The sequence below is a fragment of the Oncorhynchus masou genome, chromosome 18, assembly GCF_036934945.1.
Source record: "Oncorhynchus masou masou isolate Uvic2021 chromosome 18, UVic_Omas_1.1, whole genome shotgun sequence".
Taxonomy (NCBI): Eukaryota; Metazoa; Chordata; class Actinopteri; order Salmoniformes; family Salmonidae; genus Oncorhynchus; species Oncorhynchus masou.
This window is the reverse complement of record NC_088229.1, coordinates 55,956,119-55,974,910: the sequence shown is the minus strand read 5'-3', so window position 1 is coordinate 55,974,910 and position 18,792 is coordinate 55,956,119. Positions and strand designations below refer to the sequence as shown.

The following is an 18,792-nucleotide window of genomic DNA, read 5'->3' as shown; positions in this document are numbered from 1 at the left end:
GCCTCACAACTGCAGACCATTTGGAACCACGCCAGCCCTGGACCTCCACATCCGGCTTCTTCACCTGCGGGATCGTCTGAGACCAGCCACCCAGACAGCTGCTGAAACTGGGGGTTTGCACAACCGCAGAAGTTATAGAAAATCTGTCAGAAACCGTCTCAGGGAAGCTCATCTGCGTGCTCATCATCCTCACACAGGGTCTTGACCTGACTGCAGTTTGGCGTCCTAACCGACTCCAGTGGGCAAATACTCACCTTCGATGGCCAATGGTATGCTGGAGAAGTGTGCTCTTCACGGATTAATCCTGATTTCACCTGTACCGGGTAGAGTGTGGTGTTGTGTGGGCGAGATGTTTGCTGACGTCAAAGTTGTGAACAGAGTGCCCCATGGTGGCAGTGGGGTTATGGTATGGGCAGGCATAAGCCATTAGACAACGAGCACAATTGCATTTTATCGTGGGCAAATAGGATCTCATCATGGTATCTCTGTGCATTCTAAGGCCCATTGTCGTGGAACTCAGCCTCCGCCCTCAACTAATGTTTCAGCATGATAATGCACAGCCCCATGTCGCAAGGATCCGTACACAATTCCTGGAAGCTGAAAATGTCAGAGTTCTTCCATTGCCTGCATACTCACCAGACATGCCACCCATTGAACATGTTTGGGATGCTCTGGTTCTGTGTGTACAATAGCGTGTTCCAGTTCCCGCCAGTATCCAGCAACTTCGCACAGCCATTGAAGAGGAGTGGGACAACATTCCACCGGCCACAATCAACAGTCCAATCAATTCAAAGCTAAACAGATGTGTCGCGCTGCATGAGGCAAATGGTGGTCACACCAGATACTGACTGGTTTTCTGATCCACACCCCTACTTTTTATTTAAGGTATCTGTGACCAACAGATGCGTATCTGTATTCCCAGGCATGTGAAATCCATAGACTAAACTCGGTCCTCAGGACCCCAAGGGGTGCCGCTATTGTTTTTGGCCCTAGCATTACACAGATGATTCAAATATTCAAATAATCATCAAGTTTAGGTCTTAAATCAGCTGTGGGGGGGGTAGGTCAAAAACCAAAACAAGCACCCCTTGGGTTCCTGAGGACAGAGTTTGGGAAATGCTGGATTAGAGTAACAGCAATGAATTTATTTCAATTGACTGATTTCCTTATATGAACTGTAACACAGTAACATCTTTGAAACTGTTGCATGTTGAGTTTATATTTTCTAATTTAATGCCGATTGCTGTCACTCCATCTAAATGGTCTTTATGCAGGTTAAAGAAGGACTTTTAAGCTTTGAGACAATTGAGACATGGTTTGTGTTCATGTTGCATTCAGAGGGTGAATGGGCAAGAAAAAATATTTAAGTGCCTTTGAACACCACTTTGAGTGTGTCAAGAACTGCAACGCTACTGAGCAGTGACTTCTGTGGGTAGACCACAGAGCATGAAGCTAAACCAAATGTATTCCTTATTTCATGTGTGGACAACAAAGGGCTACAGTTATAGGCCTGGTAATGTACATTTCCAACATGTTGTGGAGATGATAGAATGTAACACATTTAGACCTATCCTGTAATTGGTGTAATTATTTTACCATTAACATACATAGCAATTAAAATCAACTCACCTAGAGATGGTTTTGCAAGTTTTGATAATGCGCATTGCCATTTATTTATTAATGAATCTGGGAAAACATAAAATGATATAATAACTAATAAACATTATTTTCAAAAGTCACATTTCAATCCAACAAGCATCCCAACACGGGTATAAGATATTTATACAACGGGTCTAATCCTGAATGCTGATTGGTTAGAACCGCATTCCAGCTGGTGTCTTTTCCACAAGTTACCACCGGCTAAATCTATGACATTAAAACCCAGAATGTTGTGTAGGTATTTATTCAGGCCGAGATTCAATCCGACCGCGGATTGTCAATGTGTCTCCTGAAGGCAATTTCCAGCATTCGCAGAGATCTCATTCACGAATCTCATTGTCGACAACCCGCAATCGGATTGAATTACTGGCCTTAGTTTCTACAGCCTTTGGCCTGCAATAGCATGCCTGGATCAACGGTAATCAAATTGTTGGGGACCATGATTCAGCCTCTATTGTGCATGTAATATGCCCTACAAACTACAAATTGCACCTTTAACAGATGACAGTGGCAGCCAGAGCCATATATTTAGAAAATATGTAACTAGAATATTGTAGGCAGTGGCTGTGAACCAAATGTTTGAAAACTGGAGGTGAGTTACACTTCTTAATCCTTATAATCTCTGCTATGCCAGAGAACCAAAAAAAAAGAGTCTGACTCTCAGTGATTTCTCATCTTTAAAACTTTGAGTAATGCCAACACAGAAAAGCGAGTAACATTGTTTAAAGTTTCCATAAATGGAGGTTTCCTTAACATGATAGAAGTAGTCATTACAGTACCTTTTAGTGGTTCCAGCTGCAACAGAGAAAAACATTCAGAAATTACTCTACAAAAAGATGTATCCCGCACAACTCTATGAAAGTGTACTGACTTGATAAGAATCTATTATAAACGTTGTACCCTAACTGTACAACTATGCTAATATCTTCAGCAATGAAGCGATGGCTGAAATGAGAATACTCATTACTATGCTCAAAGTTTTCCAGGACTTACAGTGCATTCGGAAAGTATTCAGACCCCTTGACTTTTTCCACATTTTGTTACGTTACAGCCTTATTCTAAAGTTGATTGAAAAAAAATCCTCATCAATCTACACACAGTATGTATAAAAATACATAACTGAAATATTACATTTGCACAAGTATTCAGACCGTTTACTCAGTACTTTGTTGAAGCACCTTTGGCAGCGATGTACAGCCTTGAGTCTTCTTGGGTTTGACTCTACAAGCTTGGCACACCTGTATTTGGGAGTTTCTCCATTCTTCTCTGCAGATCCTCTCAAGTTCTGTCAGGTTGGATGTGGAGCGCCGCTGCACAGCTATTTTCAGGTCTCTCCAGAGATGTTTGATCAGGTTCAAGTCCGGGCTCTGGCTGGGCCACTCAAGGACATTCAGAGACTTGTCCCAAAACCACTCCTGCATTATCTTGGCTGTGTGCTTAAGGTCGTTGTCCTATTGGAAGGTGAACCTTTGGGCCTAATCTGAGGTCCTGAACAGGTTTTCATCAAGGACCACTTTGTACCATTCATCTTTCCCGACTAGTCTCCCATTCAGGTCAAAGAGTTCAATCTTGGTTTCATCAGACCAGAGAATCTTGTTTCTCATCGCACAAGAGTTATTTAGGTGCTTTTTGGCAAACTACAAGCGGGCAGTCATGTGCCATTTACTGAGGAGTGGCTTCCATCTGGCCACTCTACCATAAAGGCCTGATTGGTGGAGTGCTGCAGAGATGGTTGTCCTAATGGAAGGTTCTCCTATCTCCACAGAGGAACTCCGGAGCTTTGTCAGAGTGACCATCAGATTCTTGGTCACCTCTCTGACCATGGCCCTTCTCACTATTAAAGTGACCAATGATTCCATGTCTATGTAAATAGGGCAGCAGCTTCTAAGGTGCAGGGTTGAGTAACCGGGTGGGGGTCTGAATACTTTCTGAATGCACTGTATTCACCTTTTTTTAACTAGCAATCATTACTCTAAGACTATCAGACTCTGTATAGGTGATATGACACATTTGAATGTGTCAATAAAAAAACATTACAAAAGTATGCATGGGGAGTATGAGAGAAATGTACTACTGGTACATGGAGGTTGTCGGTGGGGTGAATTACCATTGGCTGTATGTTCAGATGGCTCCAAATCGTACGGACTGCTTCTGTATTGCGAGGACAGTCCAGTAGTCCCTGGATCTCATGGAACAGACAGTCCACTGTTAGAATATCACCTCTGGTCACCACTCTGCTACTGTCAGGTACTGCGCAGTCTGGGTTGAAGGAATGATGCATCGCCACCAAAACAACACGTTTACCAGCTGTATAGAGAGTGACAAAAAAATGTTTAGCATAACAAAAAGCTAACAAATAAAACATTCAGATAATTAGCACCTTGCTAGATTCATAGGTCAACACGGACATGGATTTCATATAAAACATTTCAGATATACAGTATATGTCAATAACTTTGCTTCGTTACTTGGGATCTCCTGCAGTGCTGCTTCAATATCAGTCCCAGCACGACTGACGATAGGACAGAAAGTTATGATGACATCACTCTTCTCCGGGGTCATCACTTCAGTAAAGTCTCGTTGCATGGTGAGTTGTTCCAAAAGTCCTTATGAAAATCCAAGGTATTGCCACTGACAACAGTGAAGAATTTTCTCATCCTTGGATTACCTGCAAGAGTATATTAATGAGGGAACCTTTATTGTTAATTCCGTGACCTTAAATCATTAATGCAGATGCCTTATGTAAAAAAAAAAAAAAAAGAAAAGGTGGTGTATCAGCTCAGCTACTTTTGTAACAGCTTACAACTTTATAACTGACATATTTAGATGAAATGTCAGACCAGTCCATCTAAGCAAGAAAAATAACCAATGCCATCTGAGAAAGTAACATGTTGACTTACTATGAACACTGGACTCTGCCATTTTGCCTGCATAAAAAAAGGTTTGAAACCATTAGGTAACTTAGTTGTATTGTTTTTGTTATATTTTCCCCTTCCCAGTAAAACACGTCTATTGAAATTGGAATGTTGTGTTTATTTTTGGAAATTGAAAGTAAGATTTCTTGGGCTCTATGCTACCCACACTCATTTGCAATTTCGACCTGTTAAAGCTGTCACTCTTCTGTTTTCAAACCTTAGCGCCAGGATTGGTCATTTACCTGTCTTGTACGAATTCGCTTGCGCTGAGGTGTGAGTGGTGGCAATATGTGAGGTGTGGTGTTGAAAATGTGTGCCAAAGTGCCAATTTCAGGCAGCGCTGATGGGATATTTAAGACCAACCAAAACCTGGTCTCTTGGAAGTAACGTGTTTGCTATTATGGCATGGATTTTGACAGCGGAAGCGCAGCCTATCCAGCTGTGACCTACAGTGACCATTTGCCCATGGAACAAGAGGGATGTGCATTTTGTACCAGTAAACCTCGTATTTAGAAACATTTTTTTAAAATGATTATTTTTAATAAAATATTTATTAAAAACCAAGCATAGCCTCCCCTCCTCTCAATGAAAGCTATTTATTTTGTCCTGCCCAATGCATTCGCCAAGTAGTTGCGACTATCACAAAGGGTTTGGCTCATCAGACGGCTTTAAAATAAATCTTAAATCACCAAAGTTTTATTAGAAGATCAAGTTTGGGACCATCCCCTTTTATCTATCTAGGAGGCTATTGTACATTATTTTAGCCAGCTCCTGTTATTATTTTGGATGTGTGTGAAAACCCCTCCATGTAGGCAATTTGTTCATCATGGAAGAAGAGATGATCTGGTGACACTCATATTTAGAAACAATTGTGTTATTTTCCTGTAACAATTGCTTGTATTCTGTTTCGTTTGACCCGTGGTAGGCTACCCTTACCCTACTATAACAAAAGCTAGATTCAACAGCAATGTGTCTGGTGTCTTTCTTATCCTGGCCATCCATTAGTCAAGAAGCCTACTCATAAAAGGTTTCTAAAATGGTCTACTCGGGAGGCTTTTGTATTTTTCACAATTCACACACTGTAGCTCGTCATGAAGTGCATAGGATACTCTATTCGGCTTGTATCCATCCCCATTTCAAAAAGAGCGCCTCTTGTCCGGTTACCATAGACACACTCCTCCAAACATATTGAAATTATTCAGTCCTATAACACCATATCATCGGCAGGCCTAGCCTATATCTACGCCATTCATAGACGCTAACTCCCTTTAGCGCCAATTGACAATAGTATCTTCTTGTCGGGGGAGTTTTGTTAAAGGAATGGTTGCACGCACGATATACTGTATACTCAACAGAAATATAAACGCAACATGTAAAGTGGTGCTCCCATGTTTCATGAGTCGAAATAAAAAGATCCCAGAAATTTTCCATATGCCCAAAAAGCCTAGTTCTCTCAAAGTTTGAGAACAATTTTTTAAAGATCCATGTTAGTGAGCATTTCTGATTTGCCAAGACAATCCATCCACCTGACAGGTGTGGCATGTCAAGAAGCTGATTAAACAGCATGATCATTACACAGGTGCCCATTGTGCTGGTGACAATAAAATGCCACTCTAAAATGTGCTGTTTAGTCACACAACACAATTCACAATTGCACCCTCCCGTGCAATTGGCATGCTGACTGCAGGTGTGTCCACCAGAGCTTTTGCTAGATAATTGTATGTTAATTTCTCTACCATAAGCCGCCTCAAATGTTGTTTTAGAGAATTTGGCAGTATGTTCAAATGGCCTCACAACTGCAGACCATTTGGAACCACGCCAGCCCTGGACCTCCACATCCGGCTTCTTCACCTGCGGGATCGTCTGAGACCAGCCACCCAGACAGCTGCTGAAACTGGGGGTTTGCACAACCGCAGAAGTTATAGAAAATCTGTCAGAAACCGTCTCAGGGAAGCTCATCTGCGTGCTCATCATCCTCACACAGGGTCTTGACCTGACTGCAGTTTGGCGTCCTAACCGACTCCAGTGGGCAAATACTCACCTTCGATGGCCAATGGCATGCTGGAGAAGTGTGCTCTTCACGGATTAATCCTGATTTCACCTGTACCGGGTAGAGTGTGGTGTTGTGTGGGCGAGATGTTTGCTGACGTCAAAATTGTGAACAGAGTGCCCCATGGTGGCAGTGGGGTTATGGTATGGGCAGGCATAAGCCATTAGACAACGAGCACAATTGCATTTTATCGTGGGCAAATAGGATCTCATCATGGTATCTCTGTGCATTCTAAGGCCCATTGTCGTGGAACTCAGCCTCCGCCCTCAACTAATGTTTCAGCATGATAATGCACAGCCCCATGTCGCAAGGATCCGTACACAATTCCTGGAAGCTGAAAATGTCAGAGTTCTTCCATTGCCTGCATACTCACCAGACATGCCACCCATTGAACATGTTTGGGATGCTCTGGTTCTGTGTGTACAATAGCGTGTTCCAGTTCCCGCCAGTATCCAGCAACTTCGCACAGCCATTGAAGAGGAGTGGGACAACATTCCACCGGCCACAATCAACAGTCCAATCAATTCAAAGCTAAACAGATGTGTCGCGCTGCATGAGGCAAATGGTGGTCACACCAGATACTGACTGGTTTTCTGATCCACACCCCTACTTTTTATTTAAGGTATTTGTGACCAACAGATGCGTCTCTGTATTCCCAGGCATGTGAAATCCATAGACTAAACTCGGTCCTCAGGACCCCAAGGGGTGCCGCTATTGTTTTTGGCCCTAGCATTACACAGATGATTCAAATATTCAAATAATCATCAAGTTTAGGTCTTAAATCGGCTGTGGGGGGGGGTAGGTCAAAAACCAAAACAAGCACCCCTTGGGTTCCTGAGGACAGAGTTTGGGAAATGCTGGATTAGGAGTAACAGCAATGAATTTATTTCAATTGACTGATTTCCTTATATGAACTGTAACACAGTAACATCTTTGAAACTGTTGCATGTTGAGTTTATATTTTCTAATTTAATGTCGATTGCTGTCACTCCATCTAAATGGTCTTTATGCAGGTTAAAGAAGGACTTTTAAGCTTTGAGACAATTGAGACATGGTTTGTGTTCATGTTGCATTCAGAGGGTGAATGGGCAAGAAAAAATATTTAAGTGCCTTTGAACACCACTTTGAGTGTGTCAAGAACTGCAACGCTACTGAGCAGTGACTTCTGTGGGTAGACCACAGAGCATGAAGCTAAACCAAATGTATTCCTTATTTCATGTGTGGACAACAAAGGGCTACAGTTATAGGCCTGGTAATGTACATTTCCAACATGTTGTGGAGATGATAGAATGTAACACATTTAGACCTATCCTGTAATTGGTGTAATTATTTTACCATTAACATACATAGCAATTAAAATCAACTCACCTAGAGATGGTTTTGCAAGTTTTGATAATGCGCATTGCCATTTATTTATTAATGAATCTGGGAAAACATAAAATGATATAATAACTAATAAACATTATTTTCAAAAGTCACATTTCAATCCAACAAGCATCCCAACACGGGTATAAGATATTTATACAACGGGTCTAATCCTGAATGCTGATTGGTTAGAACCGCATTCCAGCTGGTGTCTTTTCCACAAGTCACCACCGGCTAAATCTATGACATTAAAACCCAGAATGTTGTGTAGGTATTTATTCAGGCCGAGATTCAATCCGACCGCGGATTGTCAATGTGTCTCCTGAAGGCAATTTCCAGCATTCGCAGAGATCTCATTCACGAATCTCATTGTCGACAACCCGCAATCGGATTGAATTACTGGCCTTAGTTTCTACAGCCTTTGGCCTGCAATAGCATGCCTGGATCAACGGTAATCAAATTGTTGGGGACCATGATTCAGCCTCTATTGTGCATGTAATATGCCCTACAAACTACAAATTGCACCTTTAACAGATGACAGTGGCAGCCAGAGCCATATATTTAGAATATATGTAACTAGAATATTGTAGGCAGTGGCTGTGAACCAAATGTTTGAAAACTGGAGGTGAGTTACACTTCTTAATCCCTATAATCTCTGCTATGCCAGAGAACCAAAAAAAAAGAGTCTGACTCTCAGTGATTTCTCATCTTTAAAACTTTGAGTAATGCCAACACAGAAAAGCGAGTAACATTGTTTAAAGTTTCCGTAAATGGAGGTTTCCTTAACATGATAGAAGTAGTCATTACAGTACCTTTTAGTGGTTCCAGCTGCAACAGAGAAAACATTCAGAAATTACTCTACAAAAAGATGTATCCCGCACAACTCTATGAAAGTGTACTGACTTGATAAGAATCTATTATAAACGTTGTACCCTAACTGTACAACTATGCTAATATCTTCAGCAATGAAGCGATGGCTGAAATGAGAATACTCATTACTATGCTCAAAGTTTTCCAGGACTTACAGTGCATTCGGAAAGTATTCAGACCCCTTGACTTTTTCCACATTTTGTTACGTTACAACCTTATTCTAAAGTTGATTGAAAAAAAATCCTCATCAATCTACACACAGTATGTATAAAAATACATAACTGAAATATTACATATGCCCAAGTATTCAGACCGTTTACTCAGTACTTTGTTGAAGCACCTTTGGCAGCGATGTACAGCCTTGAGTCTTCTTGGGTTTGACTCTACAAGCTTGGCACACCTGTATTTGGGGAGTTTCTCCATTCTTCTCTGCAGATCCTCTCAAGTTCTGTCAGGTTGGATGTGGAGCGCCGCTGCACAGCTATTTTCAGGTCTCTCCAGAGATGTTTGATCAGGTTCAAGTCCGGGCTCTGGCTGGGCCACTCAAGGACATTCAGAGACTTGTCCCAAAACCACTCCTGCATTATCTTGGTATTGCCACTGAACCTTTGGGCCTAATCTGAGGTCCTGAACAGGTTTTCATCAAGGACCACTCTGTACCATTCATCTTTCCCGACTAGTCTCCCATTCAGATCAAAGAGTTCAATCTTGGTTTCATCAGACCAGAGAATCTTGTTTCTCATCGCACAAGAGTTATTTAGGTGCTTTTTGGCAAACTACAAGCGGGCAGTCATGTGCCATTTACTGAGGAGTGGCTTCCATCTGGCCACTCTACCATAAAGGCCTGATTGGTGGAGTGCTGCAGAGATGGTTGTCCTAATGGAAGGTTCTCCTATCTCCACAGAGGAACTCCGGAGCTTTGTCAGAGTGACCATCGGATTCTTGGTCACCTCTGACCATGGCCCTTCTCATTATTAAAGTGACCAATGATTCCATGTCTATGTAAATAGGGCAGCAGCTTCTAAGGTGCAGGGTTGAGTAACCGGGTGGGGGTCTGAATACTTTCTGAATGCACTGTATTCACCTTTTTTTAACTAGCAATCATTACTCTAAGACTATCAGACTCTGTATAGGTGATATGACACATTTGAATGGGTCAATAAAAAAACATTACAAATGTATGCATGGGGAGTATGAGAGAAATGTACTACTGGTACATGTAGGTTGTTGGTGGGGTGAATTACCATTGGCTGTATGTTCAGATGACTCCAAATCGTACGGACTGCTTCTGTATTGCGAGGACAGTCCAGTAGTCCCTGGTTCTCATGGAACAGACAGTCCACTGTTAGCATATCACCTCTGGTCACCACTCTGCTACTGTCAGGTACTGTGCAGTCTGGGTTGAAGGAATGATGCATCGCCACCAAAACAACACGTTTACCAGCTGTATAGAGAGTGAGAAAAAAATGTTTAGCATAACAAAAAGCTAACAAATAAAACATTCAGATAATTAGCACCTTGCTAGATACATAGGTCAACACGGACATGGATTTCATATAAAACATTTCAGATACAGTATATGTCAATAACTTTGCTTCGTTACTTGGGATCTCCTGCAGTGCTGCTTCAATATCAGTCCCAGCATGACTGACGATAGGACAGAAAGTTATGATGACATCACTCTTCTCCGGGGTCATCACTTCAGTAAAGTCTCGTTGCATGGTGAGTTGTTCCAAAAAGTCCTTATGAAAATCCAAGGTATTGCCACTGACAACAGTGAAGAATTTTCTCATCCTTGGATTACCTGCAAGAGGATATTAAAGAGGGAACCTTTATTGTTAATTCCGTGACCTTAAATCATTAATGCAGATGCCTTATGTAAAAAAAAAGAAAAAAGAAAAGGTGGTGTATCAGCTCAGCTACTTTTGTAACAGCTTACAACTTTATAACTGACATATTTAGATGAAATGTCAGACCAGTACATCTAAGCAAGAAAAATAACCAATGCCATCTGAGAAAGTAACATGTTGACTTACTATGAACACTGGACTCTGCCATTTTGCCTGCATAAAAAAAGGTTTGAAACCATTAGGTAACTTAGTTGTATTGTTTTTGTTATATTTTCCCCTTCCCAGTAAAACACGTCTATTGAAATTGGAATGTTGTGTTTATTTTTGGAAATTGAAAGTAAGATTTCTTGGGCTCTATGCTACCCACACTCATCTAAGCAAGCAAATCTGAGAAAGTAACATGTTGACTTACAACGAACACTGGACTCTGCCATTTCGTCTGCATAAAAGAAAGTTTGAAACCATCACTACACACAATCATTAGGTTACCCCCCCCCCCTTATTTAACTAGGCAAGTTAGTTAAGAAAATATTCTTATTTACAATGACGGCCAAGGAACAGTGGGTTAACTGCCTTGTTCAGGGGCAGAACGATAGATTTTTACCTTGTCAGCTCAGGGATTCAATCGAGCAACCTTCCGGTTACTGGCCCAATGCTCTAACCACTAGGCTACCTGCCGCCCCTACTTAGTAGTATGGTTTTTGTTATATTTTCTCCTTCCCATTAAAAAAAGGTCTATTAAAATTATTTTTGGAAAATGAAAGTAAGACTTCTTGTGCTCTATTTTACTATTTTATTTCGACCTGTTAAAGCTGGCACTCTTCTGCGCAAGGATTGGTCATTTACCTGTCATATGAACTCGCTTGTGCTGAGGTCTGAGTGGTGGCAATATGTGTTATTAAAAATGTGTGCCAAAGTGCCAATTTCAGGCAGTGCTGGTGGGGATATTTAAGACTAACCAAAACCTGGTCTCTTAGAAGTAACGTGTTTGCTATTATGGCATGGATTTTGACAGCGGAAGCGCAGCCTATCCAGCTGTGACGTACAGTGACCATTTGCCCATGGAACAAGAGGGATGTGCATTTTGTACCAGTAAACCTCGTATTTAGAAACAAAAAAAACTATTTTTAATAAAACATTTAGTAAAAACCAGAGGTGCATTTGGAGTGCAAGTTGGTCAGGATAATGTCTATCAGGGTGCCCATGTTTACGGATTTAGGGTTGTACCTGGTGGGTTCCTTGATGATTTGTGTGAGATTGAGGGCATCTAACTTAGAATGTAGGACTGCCGTGCTGTTAAGCATATCCCAGTTTAGGTCACCTAACAGAATGAACTGAAGCTAGATGGGGGGCGATCAATTCACAAATGGTGTCCAGGGCACAGCTGGGAGCTGAGGGGCGTCGGTAGCAGGCGGCAACAGTGAGAGACTTATTTCTGGAGAGATTATAATTTTTAAAATTAGAAGTTCGAACTGTTTGGGTATAGACCTGGAAAGTATGACAGAACTTTGCTGACTATCTCTGCAGTAGATTGCAACTCCTCCCCCTTTGGCAGTTCTATCTTGATGGAAAATGTTGTAGTTGGGTACGGAAATCTCAGAAAGGTACCAGCTACATCACAAATGTTAGTTTTGTTCGATAAAGTCCTTCTTTATATCCCAAAAGTCAGTTTAGTTGGCGCGCTTCATTCAATAATCCCCCGGTTTCACCTTGTTCAAAATGCATACAAAAGGAATCGCAAATGTTACCAATATACTTCGTCCAAACAAGTCAAACAACGTTTCTAATCAATCCTCAGGTACCCTAATATGTAAATAAATGATTCAATTTAAGACGGAAAATAGTATGTTCATTCCTGGAGATAAATAACCAAGTGCGCACCCTCATCAGAGCGCGCCAAACACTTTCCAACCAAGCAGAGGCATAACTAAAGTCAGAAATAACAATAAAATAAATCACTTACCTTTGAAGATCTTCCTCTGTTGGCAATTCAAAAGGTCCCAGCTACATCACAAATGGTTGTTTTGTCTGATAAAGTCCTTCTTCATATCCCAAAAAAGTCAGTTTAGTTGCCGCTCTTCATTCAATAATCCACCGGTTTCCCTCATTCAATATGCATACAAAAGGAATCCCAAACGTTACCAATATACTTAGTCCAAACAAGTTAACCTCTTGAAACTCCCCATCCCGGATCCGGGATCGTGACTAAAGCCTCAGGCTCATTAGCATAACGCAACGTTAACGATTTCTGAAAATCGCAAATAAAATGAAAATAATGCGCCTACTCTCAAGCATAGCCTTTTCTTAACAACACTGTCATCTCAGATTTTCAAAATATGCTTTTGAACCATAGCAATTCACTAATTTGTGTAAGAGTATGCTAAGCTAGCTTAGCATTTTGAGTAGCATTTAGCACGCAACAATTTCACAAAAACCAGATAACCAAATAAATAAAATCATTTACCTTTGAAGAGCTTCGGATGTTTTCAATGAGGAAACTCTCAGTTACATAGCAAATGTGCAGTTTTTCAAAAAAATATTATTTGTGTAGGACAAATCGCTCCGTTTTGTTCACGTTTGGCTATGAAAAAGACCTGTATACAGTTATAGCCTGAAGCTCATTAGCATAATGTAACGTTAACGATTTCTGAAAATCGCAAATAAAATGAAAATAATGCGCCTACTCTCAAGCTTAGCCTTTTCTTAACAACACTGTCATCTCAGATTTTCAAAATATGCTTTTGAACCATAGCAATTCACTAATTTGTGTAAGAGTATGCTAAGCTAGCTTAGCATTTTGAGTAGCATTTAGCACGCAACATTTACACAAAAACCAGATAACCAAATAAATAAAATCATTTACCTTTGAAGAGCTTCGGATGTTTTCAATGAGGAGACTCTCAGTTACATAGCAAATGTGCAGTTTTTCCTGAAAGCGTCTTTGTGTAGGAGAAATCGCCTCGTTTTGTACATCACATTTGGCTACCGAAACGAACCAAAAATTCAGTCACCTACAACGTCAAACTTTTTCTGAATTAACTCCATAATATCGACCGAAACATGGCAAACGTTGTTTGGAATCAATCCTCAAGGTGTTTTTTCACATATCTCTTCATTGATATATCGTTCGTGGAAGCCTGCATTCTTCTCTGAATTCTGTGGAAAAATACTTGCAGCTGACTTTTGCGCACCAATTTCGGCGCAGGACACCGGGCGGACACCTGGTAAATGTGGTCTCTTATGGTCAATCTTCCAATGATATGCCTACAAATACGTCACAATGCTGCAGACACCTTGGGGAAACGACAGAAAGGGCTGACTCACTCCTCTCGCATTCACAGCCATATAAGGAGACAATGGAAAACTGAGCCTCAAAAATACTGCTCATTTCCTGGATGCCGTTTCATCTTGGTTTTGCCTGTAGCTCACGTTCTAGGGCACGCACAGAAAATATATTTGCAGTTCTGGAAACGTCAGTGTTTTCTTTCCAAAGCAACCAATTATATGCATAGTCGAGCATCTTTTTGTGACAAAATATTGCGCTTAAAACGTGCACGTCTTTTTATCCAAAAATGATATAGCGCCCCCAGAGTTTCAACAGGTTAAACAACATTTCTAATCAAACCTCAGGTACCCTAATATGTAAATAAACAATACAATTTAAGACGGAAAATAGTATTGTCATTACCAGGGATAAATAACGAAGTGAGCGCACTCACAGGAACACGTTACAAACACTACAGCCAAAATAGGAGCCACTTACAAAAACTACAAATTCTAGCTCATTTATCAAAAAACAAGCCTGAAATTCTTTTTAAAGACTGACATCTAGTGGAAGCCCTAGGAACTGCATTCTGGGAGGTATTCCTTTTATATTCCCATTGACAGCAATAGTAATCAGTGGTGAGCTGAAAAAAAAACAATTCTGGATGGATTGTCCTCGGGTTTTTGCCTGTCATATCAGTTCTGTTATACTCAGACATTCTTTTTCTATCCAATACTACCAATTATATGCATATCCTAGCTTCTGGGCCTGAGTAACAGGTAGTTTACATTGGGCACCTCATTCATCCAAACTTCCGAATACTGCCCCCTATCCATTAGATGTCATCCTGCTTTTGTGCAGAATACACTGCACTGTTTCAGGTGCAACCTTTATGGTCATGTTGCAGCAGAGTGGGAGGGAGATTCCAAGATGTGGGAAGTGTGTAGAATGGCATGGGACAGAGGATTGTATAGTTTCGGTGGATAAAGTTGTGCGTGTCAACTGTAGGGGTGCTCATGTTGCTGGGGATTGGAAGTGTCCAGTGTGAGATGGGCAGGTTGAAGTGGTCAGAGTCAGGGTAGTGCAGAGCGTGTCGTATGCTGATGCAGTGAAGAAAGTGGAGGAGGATGGGTCAAGGATGATGGATCTTGAGAGGATCCCAGTGAGCAGTAGATTTGTGCCAGCACAGAGGGATAGGGTGATGAGTGAGAAATGCTTCAGTGAGGATGGCTTCTTAGCATTCATAGCCATTGCTATTAACTGTACTGCAGAAATGGAACGTAAATCACAGAGAATAGATGTTATGGTGGCTGATGCAGAGAAGTATTTGGATATATGAGATTTGACTTCAGAAGAGTTATAGGGTGTGTTGAGGGGTGGTGTCCCGTCTTTCCAGGCCATTGGCATGGTACAGGAGTAGATAAGGTCAAAGTAGTGGAATGGGGTAGTGGGGTTTTAATGAGTGTAGGTGGCAGCGGCAGAGCTGTACCTGGGAGTATGAGATTTGTGGTACATATGTGTAGGGTTAGTTGATGGCAAAATTTTGTTCCTTTTAGGAACAGAAATAATGAAGAGAATTTTATGTAGGTAGGCTGTGACTGGCCTCACTTTAGTACAGTAGGTGGCAGTGTAGGCACCTTTAAGTTGTATACGATCCACCGAAGAAGAAGAACCATTCAGAGATTGAATGGCCAAGACAAAAGATCTATATCCCTTTGAACAGGGTATGGTAGTTGTTGCCAGGTGCACCGATTTGAGTGTGTCAAGAACTGCAAAGCTGCTGGGTTTGTCACGCTCAACAGTTTCCCGTGGGTATCAACAACGGTTCACCACCCAAAGGACATCCAGCTAACTTGACACTGTGGGAAGCATTGGAGTCAACAAGGGCCAGCATCCCTGTGGAACGCTTTTGACACATTGTAGTCCATGCCCTGACAAATTGAGGCTGTTCTGAGGGGAAAAGGGGTTGGAACTCAATATTACAAAGGTGTTCCAAATGTTTTCTACCAACAATCTTTCCCTGATGGTGGCAGCGCACTGTTTACCAGCAGGCATGTTTGGTCAAAATGCAAGAATATTGGGAAGAGGTCAGGGGAACCCCTGGCACTTCAGTCATGTTATACTGCTAGAAGATTATAAAAAATGAAGATGGAATGCAATCTAAGTGGACCGGTCCATGCAAAACAAACTGACCCAGTCACATGGATGTACCAAAGTCACTAAAAGTGGCAGTCATAAAGCCTCTCTTGAAAAAGACAAACCTTGACCTGGAAAATGTTTTTTTAAACAATTGGCCTATATCAAATCTCCCATTCCTCTCAAATGTTTGAAAAAGCTGTTGCGCAGCAACTCACTGCATTCCTGAAGACAAATGATGTATACAAAATGCTTCAGTCTGGTTTTAGACCCCATTATAGCACTGGGCCTGCACTTGTGAAGACGATAAATTACCTTTTAATGGCGTCAGACCAAGGCTTTGCATCTGTCCTCGTGCTCCTAGACCTTAGTGCTGCTTTTGACACCATCGATCACCACATTCTTTTGGAGAGATTACACGGACAAGTTCTAGCCTGGTTTGATCTTATCTGTCAGAAACATATCATGGATGATTAATCATCTGACAAATCAATTGTAAGTTTCGGCATTCCTCGAGGTTCCATTTTAGGACCACTATTGTTTTCACTATATATTGTACCTCTTGGTGATGTCCTTCAGAAACACAATGTCAACTTTCACTGAAATGTTGAACGACACACAGCTGTACATTTCAATAAAACATGGAGAAGCCTCAAAATTGCCTTGCCTGGAAACCTGTGTTTCATACATAAGGTAGTGGATGGTGGCAAACGTTTTACTTTTAAACTCAGACAAAACAGAGAGAGAGATCTACTGTTGGTTCTTACAATTAATCTTGATGATTGTACAGTCATCTCAAATAAAAATGCGAAGGACCTCTCTTTTGATGAGCATATCGAAATAAAATATTTCAAGGGCAGCTTTTTTCCATTTTCGTAACATTGCAAAGATCAGAAACGTTTTGTCCAAGAATTATGCAGAAAAGCTATTTCATGCTTTGTCACTTTTAGATTAGACTACTGCAATGCTCTACTATCTGGCTAACTGGATAAAGCACTAAATACACTTCAGTTAGTGCTAAACACGGCTACTAGATTCTTGACTAGAACCCCAAAATGTGATCATATTACTCCGGTGCATGGCTCCCTACACTGGCTTCCTGTTAAGGCTAGGGCTGATTTCAATGTTTTACTGCTAACCTACAAAGCATTACATGGGCTTACTCTTACCTAGCTCTCCGATTTGGTCCTGCCATACATACAGTTGAAGTCGGAAGTTAACATCCTTAGGTTGGAGTCATCAAAACTCATTTTTCAACCACTCCACAAATTTCTTGGCAAGTTGGTTAGGACATCTACCTTGTGCATGACACAATTTTTCCAACAATTGTTTACATATTATTTCACATACAATTCACTGTATCACAATTCCAGTGAGTCAGAAGTTTATATACACTAAGTTGCCTGTGCCTTTAATAAAAAGCTTGGAAAATTCCATAAAATGATGTCATGGCTTTAGAAGCTTCTGATAGGCTAATTGACATCATTTGAGTCAATTGGAGGTGTACCTGTGGATGTATTTCAAGGCCTTCAAACTCAGTGCCTCTTTGCTTGACATCATGGGAAAATAAAAAATAAAGTATAATTAAAATAATTATATATAAAAACATACAATAAATAAGTCATAATAAAGAGTAAATAAATTATAATAATGAGACATTGGATCATATAGTCAGTCACCTGCCATAAGCTACATACTATACATTATGTGTGAAACATTATAAGGATTTTATAGAGATTCAATCAATGTGATGTGAGGGAAGATTCTCCATATAGTCAATAAAAGGTTGCCAAATTCTGTAACATGTCTCTAACTTATTCCTCAAGCAGTAAGTGATTTTCTCCAGTGGGATACAACTAACTTCCGATAGCCACATTGCAATTGGCAGGGAGGAATCGGATTTCCATTTCAAGGCAATACATTTCTTGGCAACCACTAGCAATATTTCTGTTAGTTTAAAAGTATGGCTTTGCCTAAGATTGGAGTTAGTAAATTTACCCAGTAGACAGACCTCCAGGTCTAAAGGGAATGCAACCCCGTGAATTGAGGATATGGTATCGCATACCCCCTGCCAGAAACCGTGTAGTTTTGACCACTGCCAAGTGTAATGGAGGAATGTTCCTTCATCTGAGCCACATCTAAAACATAGGGAGGAGATATCAGGGTTGAACTTGTGCAGTCGAGATGGGGTGATATAGAGCTGATGGAGGGAATTAAACTGGATCAGTCTGTATCTGGAGTTCAATGTGGATGTAACACCATCCCTGCATAGGTCACTCCATAGATCCTCATCAAGATCAATACCCAGATCTTTTACCCATCTAAGTCGGGGTTTATCTAGCTCAGGCAGTGTTAGTCCTGATATAAGAGCATCGTAAACATGGGAAACGGTCTTGAACAGTGATTGGTCTGCGTGGCAGAGTTGTTCAATAGGTGACATCTTAGGTAGGTTCCAGTGTCCCTTGAGAGTCACCCTAATAAAGTTTTGTAATTGTAGGTAGCTAACTCTGGAGGGAAGCCATCTTCCCCAGGAGATTTATTAGAAGGTAAGGATTTAATGGCCTCCAGCAATTCAAGAACTGTGAAGTCTTCACTCATGTGCTCTCTGTCTTCCTCTGACAGGCATGGGAGGTTGAGAGAGGAGAGAAAGGAGTCGATCTCTGATAGATCATCACTTGATTG

At 41.1% G+C, this 18,792-nt stretch overlaps 1 protein-coding gene across 6 annotated transcripts in view; it reads right to left on the bottom strand.

Annotated features, from left to right (window-relative positions):
* LOC135504876 (uncharacterized) overlaps positions 1-18,792 on the bottom strand; it is a 41,217-nt gene that overhangs the window by 7,241 nt on the left and 15,184 nt on the right. For 2 of the 6 annotated variants that reach the window (XM_064923794.1, XM_064923792.1), the window contains exons 2-12: positions 11,122-11,148; positions 10,896-10,922; positions 10,463-10,663; positions 10,104-10,303; positions 8,802-8,817; positions 7,993-8,049; positions 4,560-4,586; positions 4,128-4,327; positions 3,767-3,966; positions 2,439-2,454; positions 1,630-1,686 (exon numbers count right to left, since the gene is read on the bottom strand). In XM_064923794.1, the coding sequence (XP_064779866.1) occupies positions 1,630-1,686; positions 2,439-2,454; positions 3,767-3,966; positions 4,128-4,245 (391 nt within the window). In that variant the 5' untranslated portion in view covers positions 4,246-4,327; positions 4,560-4,586; positions 7,993-8,049; ... (3 more) ...; positions 10,896-10,922; positions 11,122-11,148. Of the gene's footprint in view, positions 1-1,629; positions 1,687-2,438; positions 2,455-3,766; positions 3,967-4,127; positions 4,328-4,559; positions 8,050-8,801; positions 8,818-10,103; positions 10,304-10,462; positions 10,664-10,895; positions 11,094-11,121; positions 11,149-18,792 lie in introns of those variants that run through there. The other 4 variants (XM_064923795.1, XM_064923793.1, XM_064923796.1 and 1 more) reach the window with 3 other exon arrangements.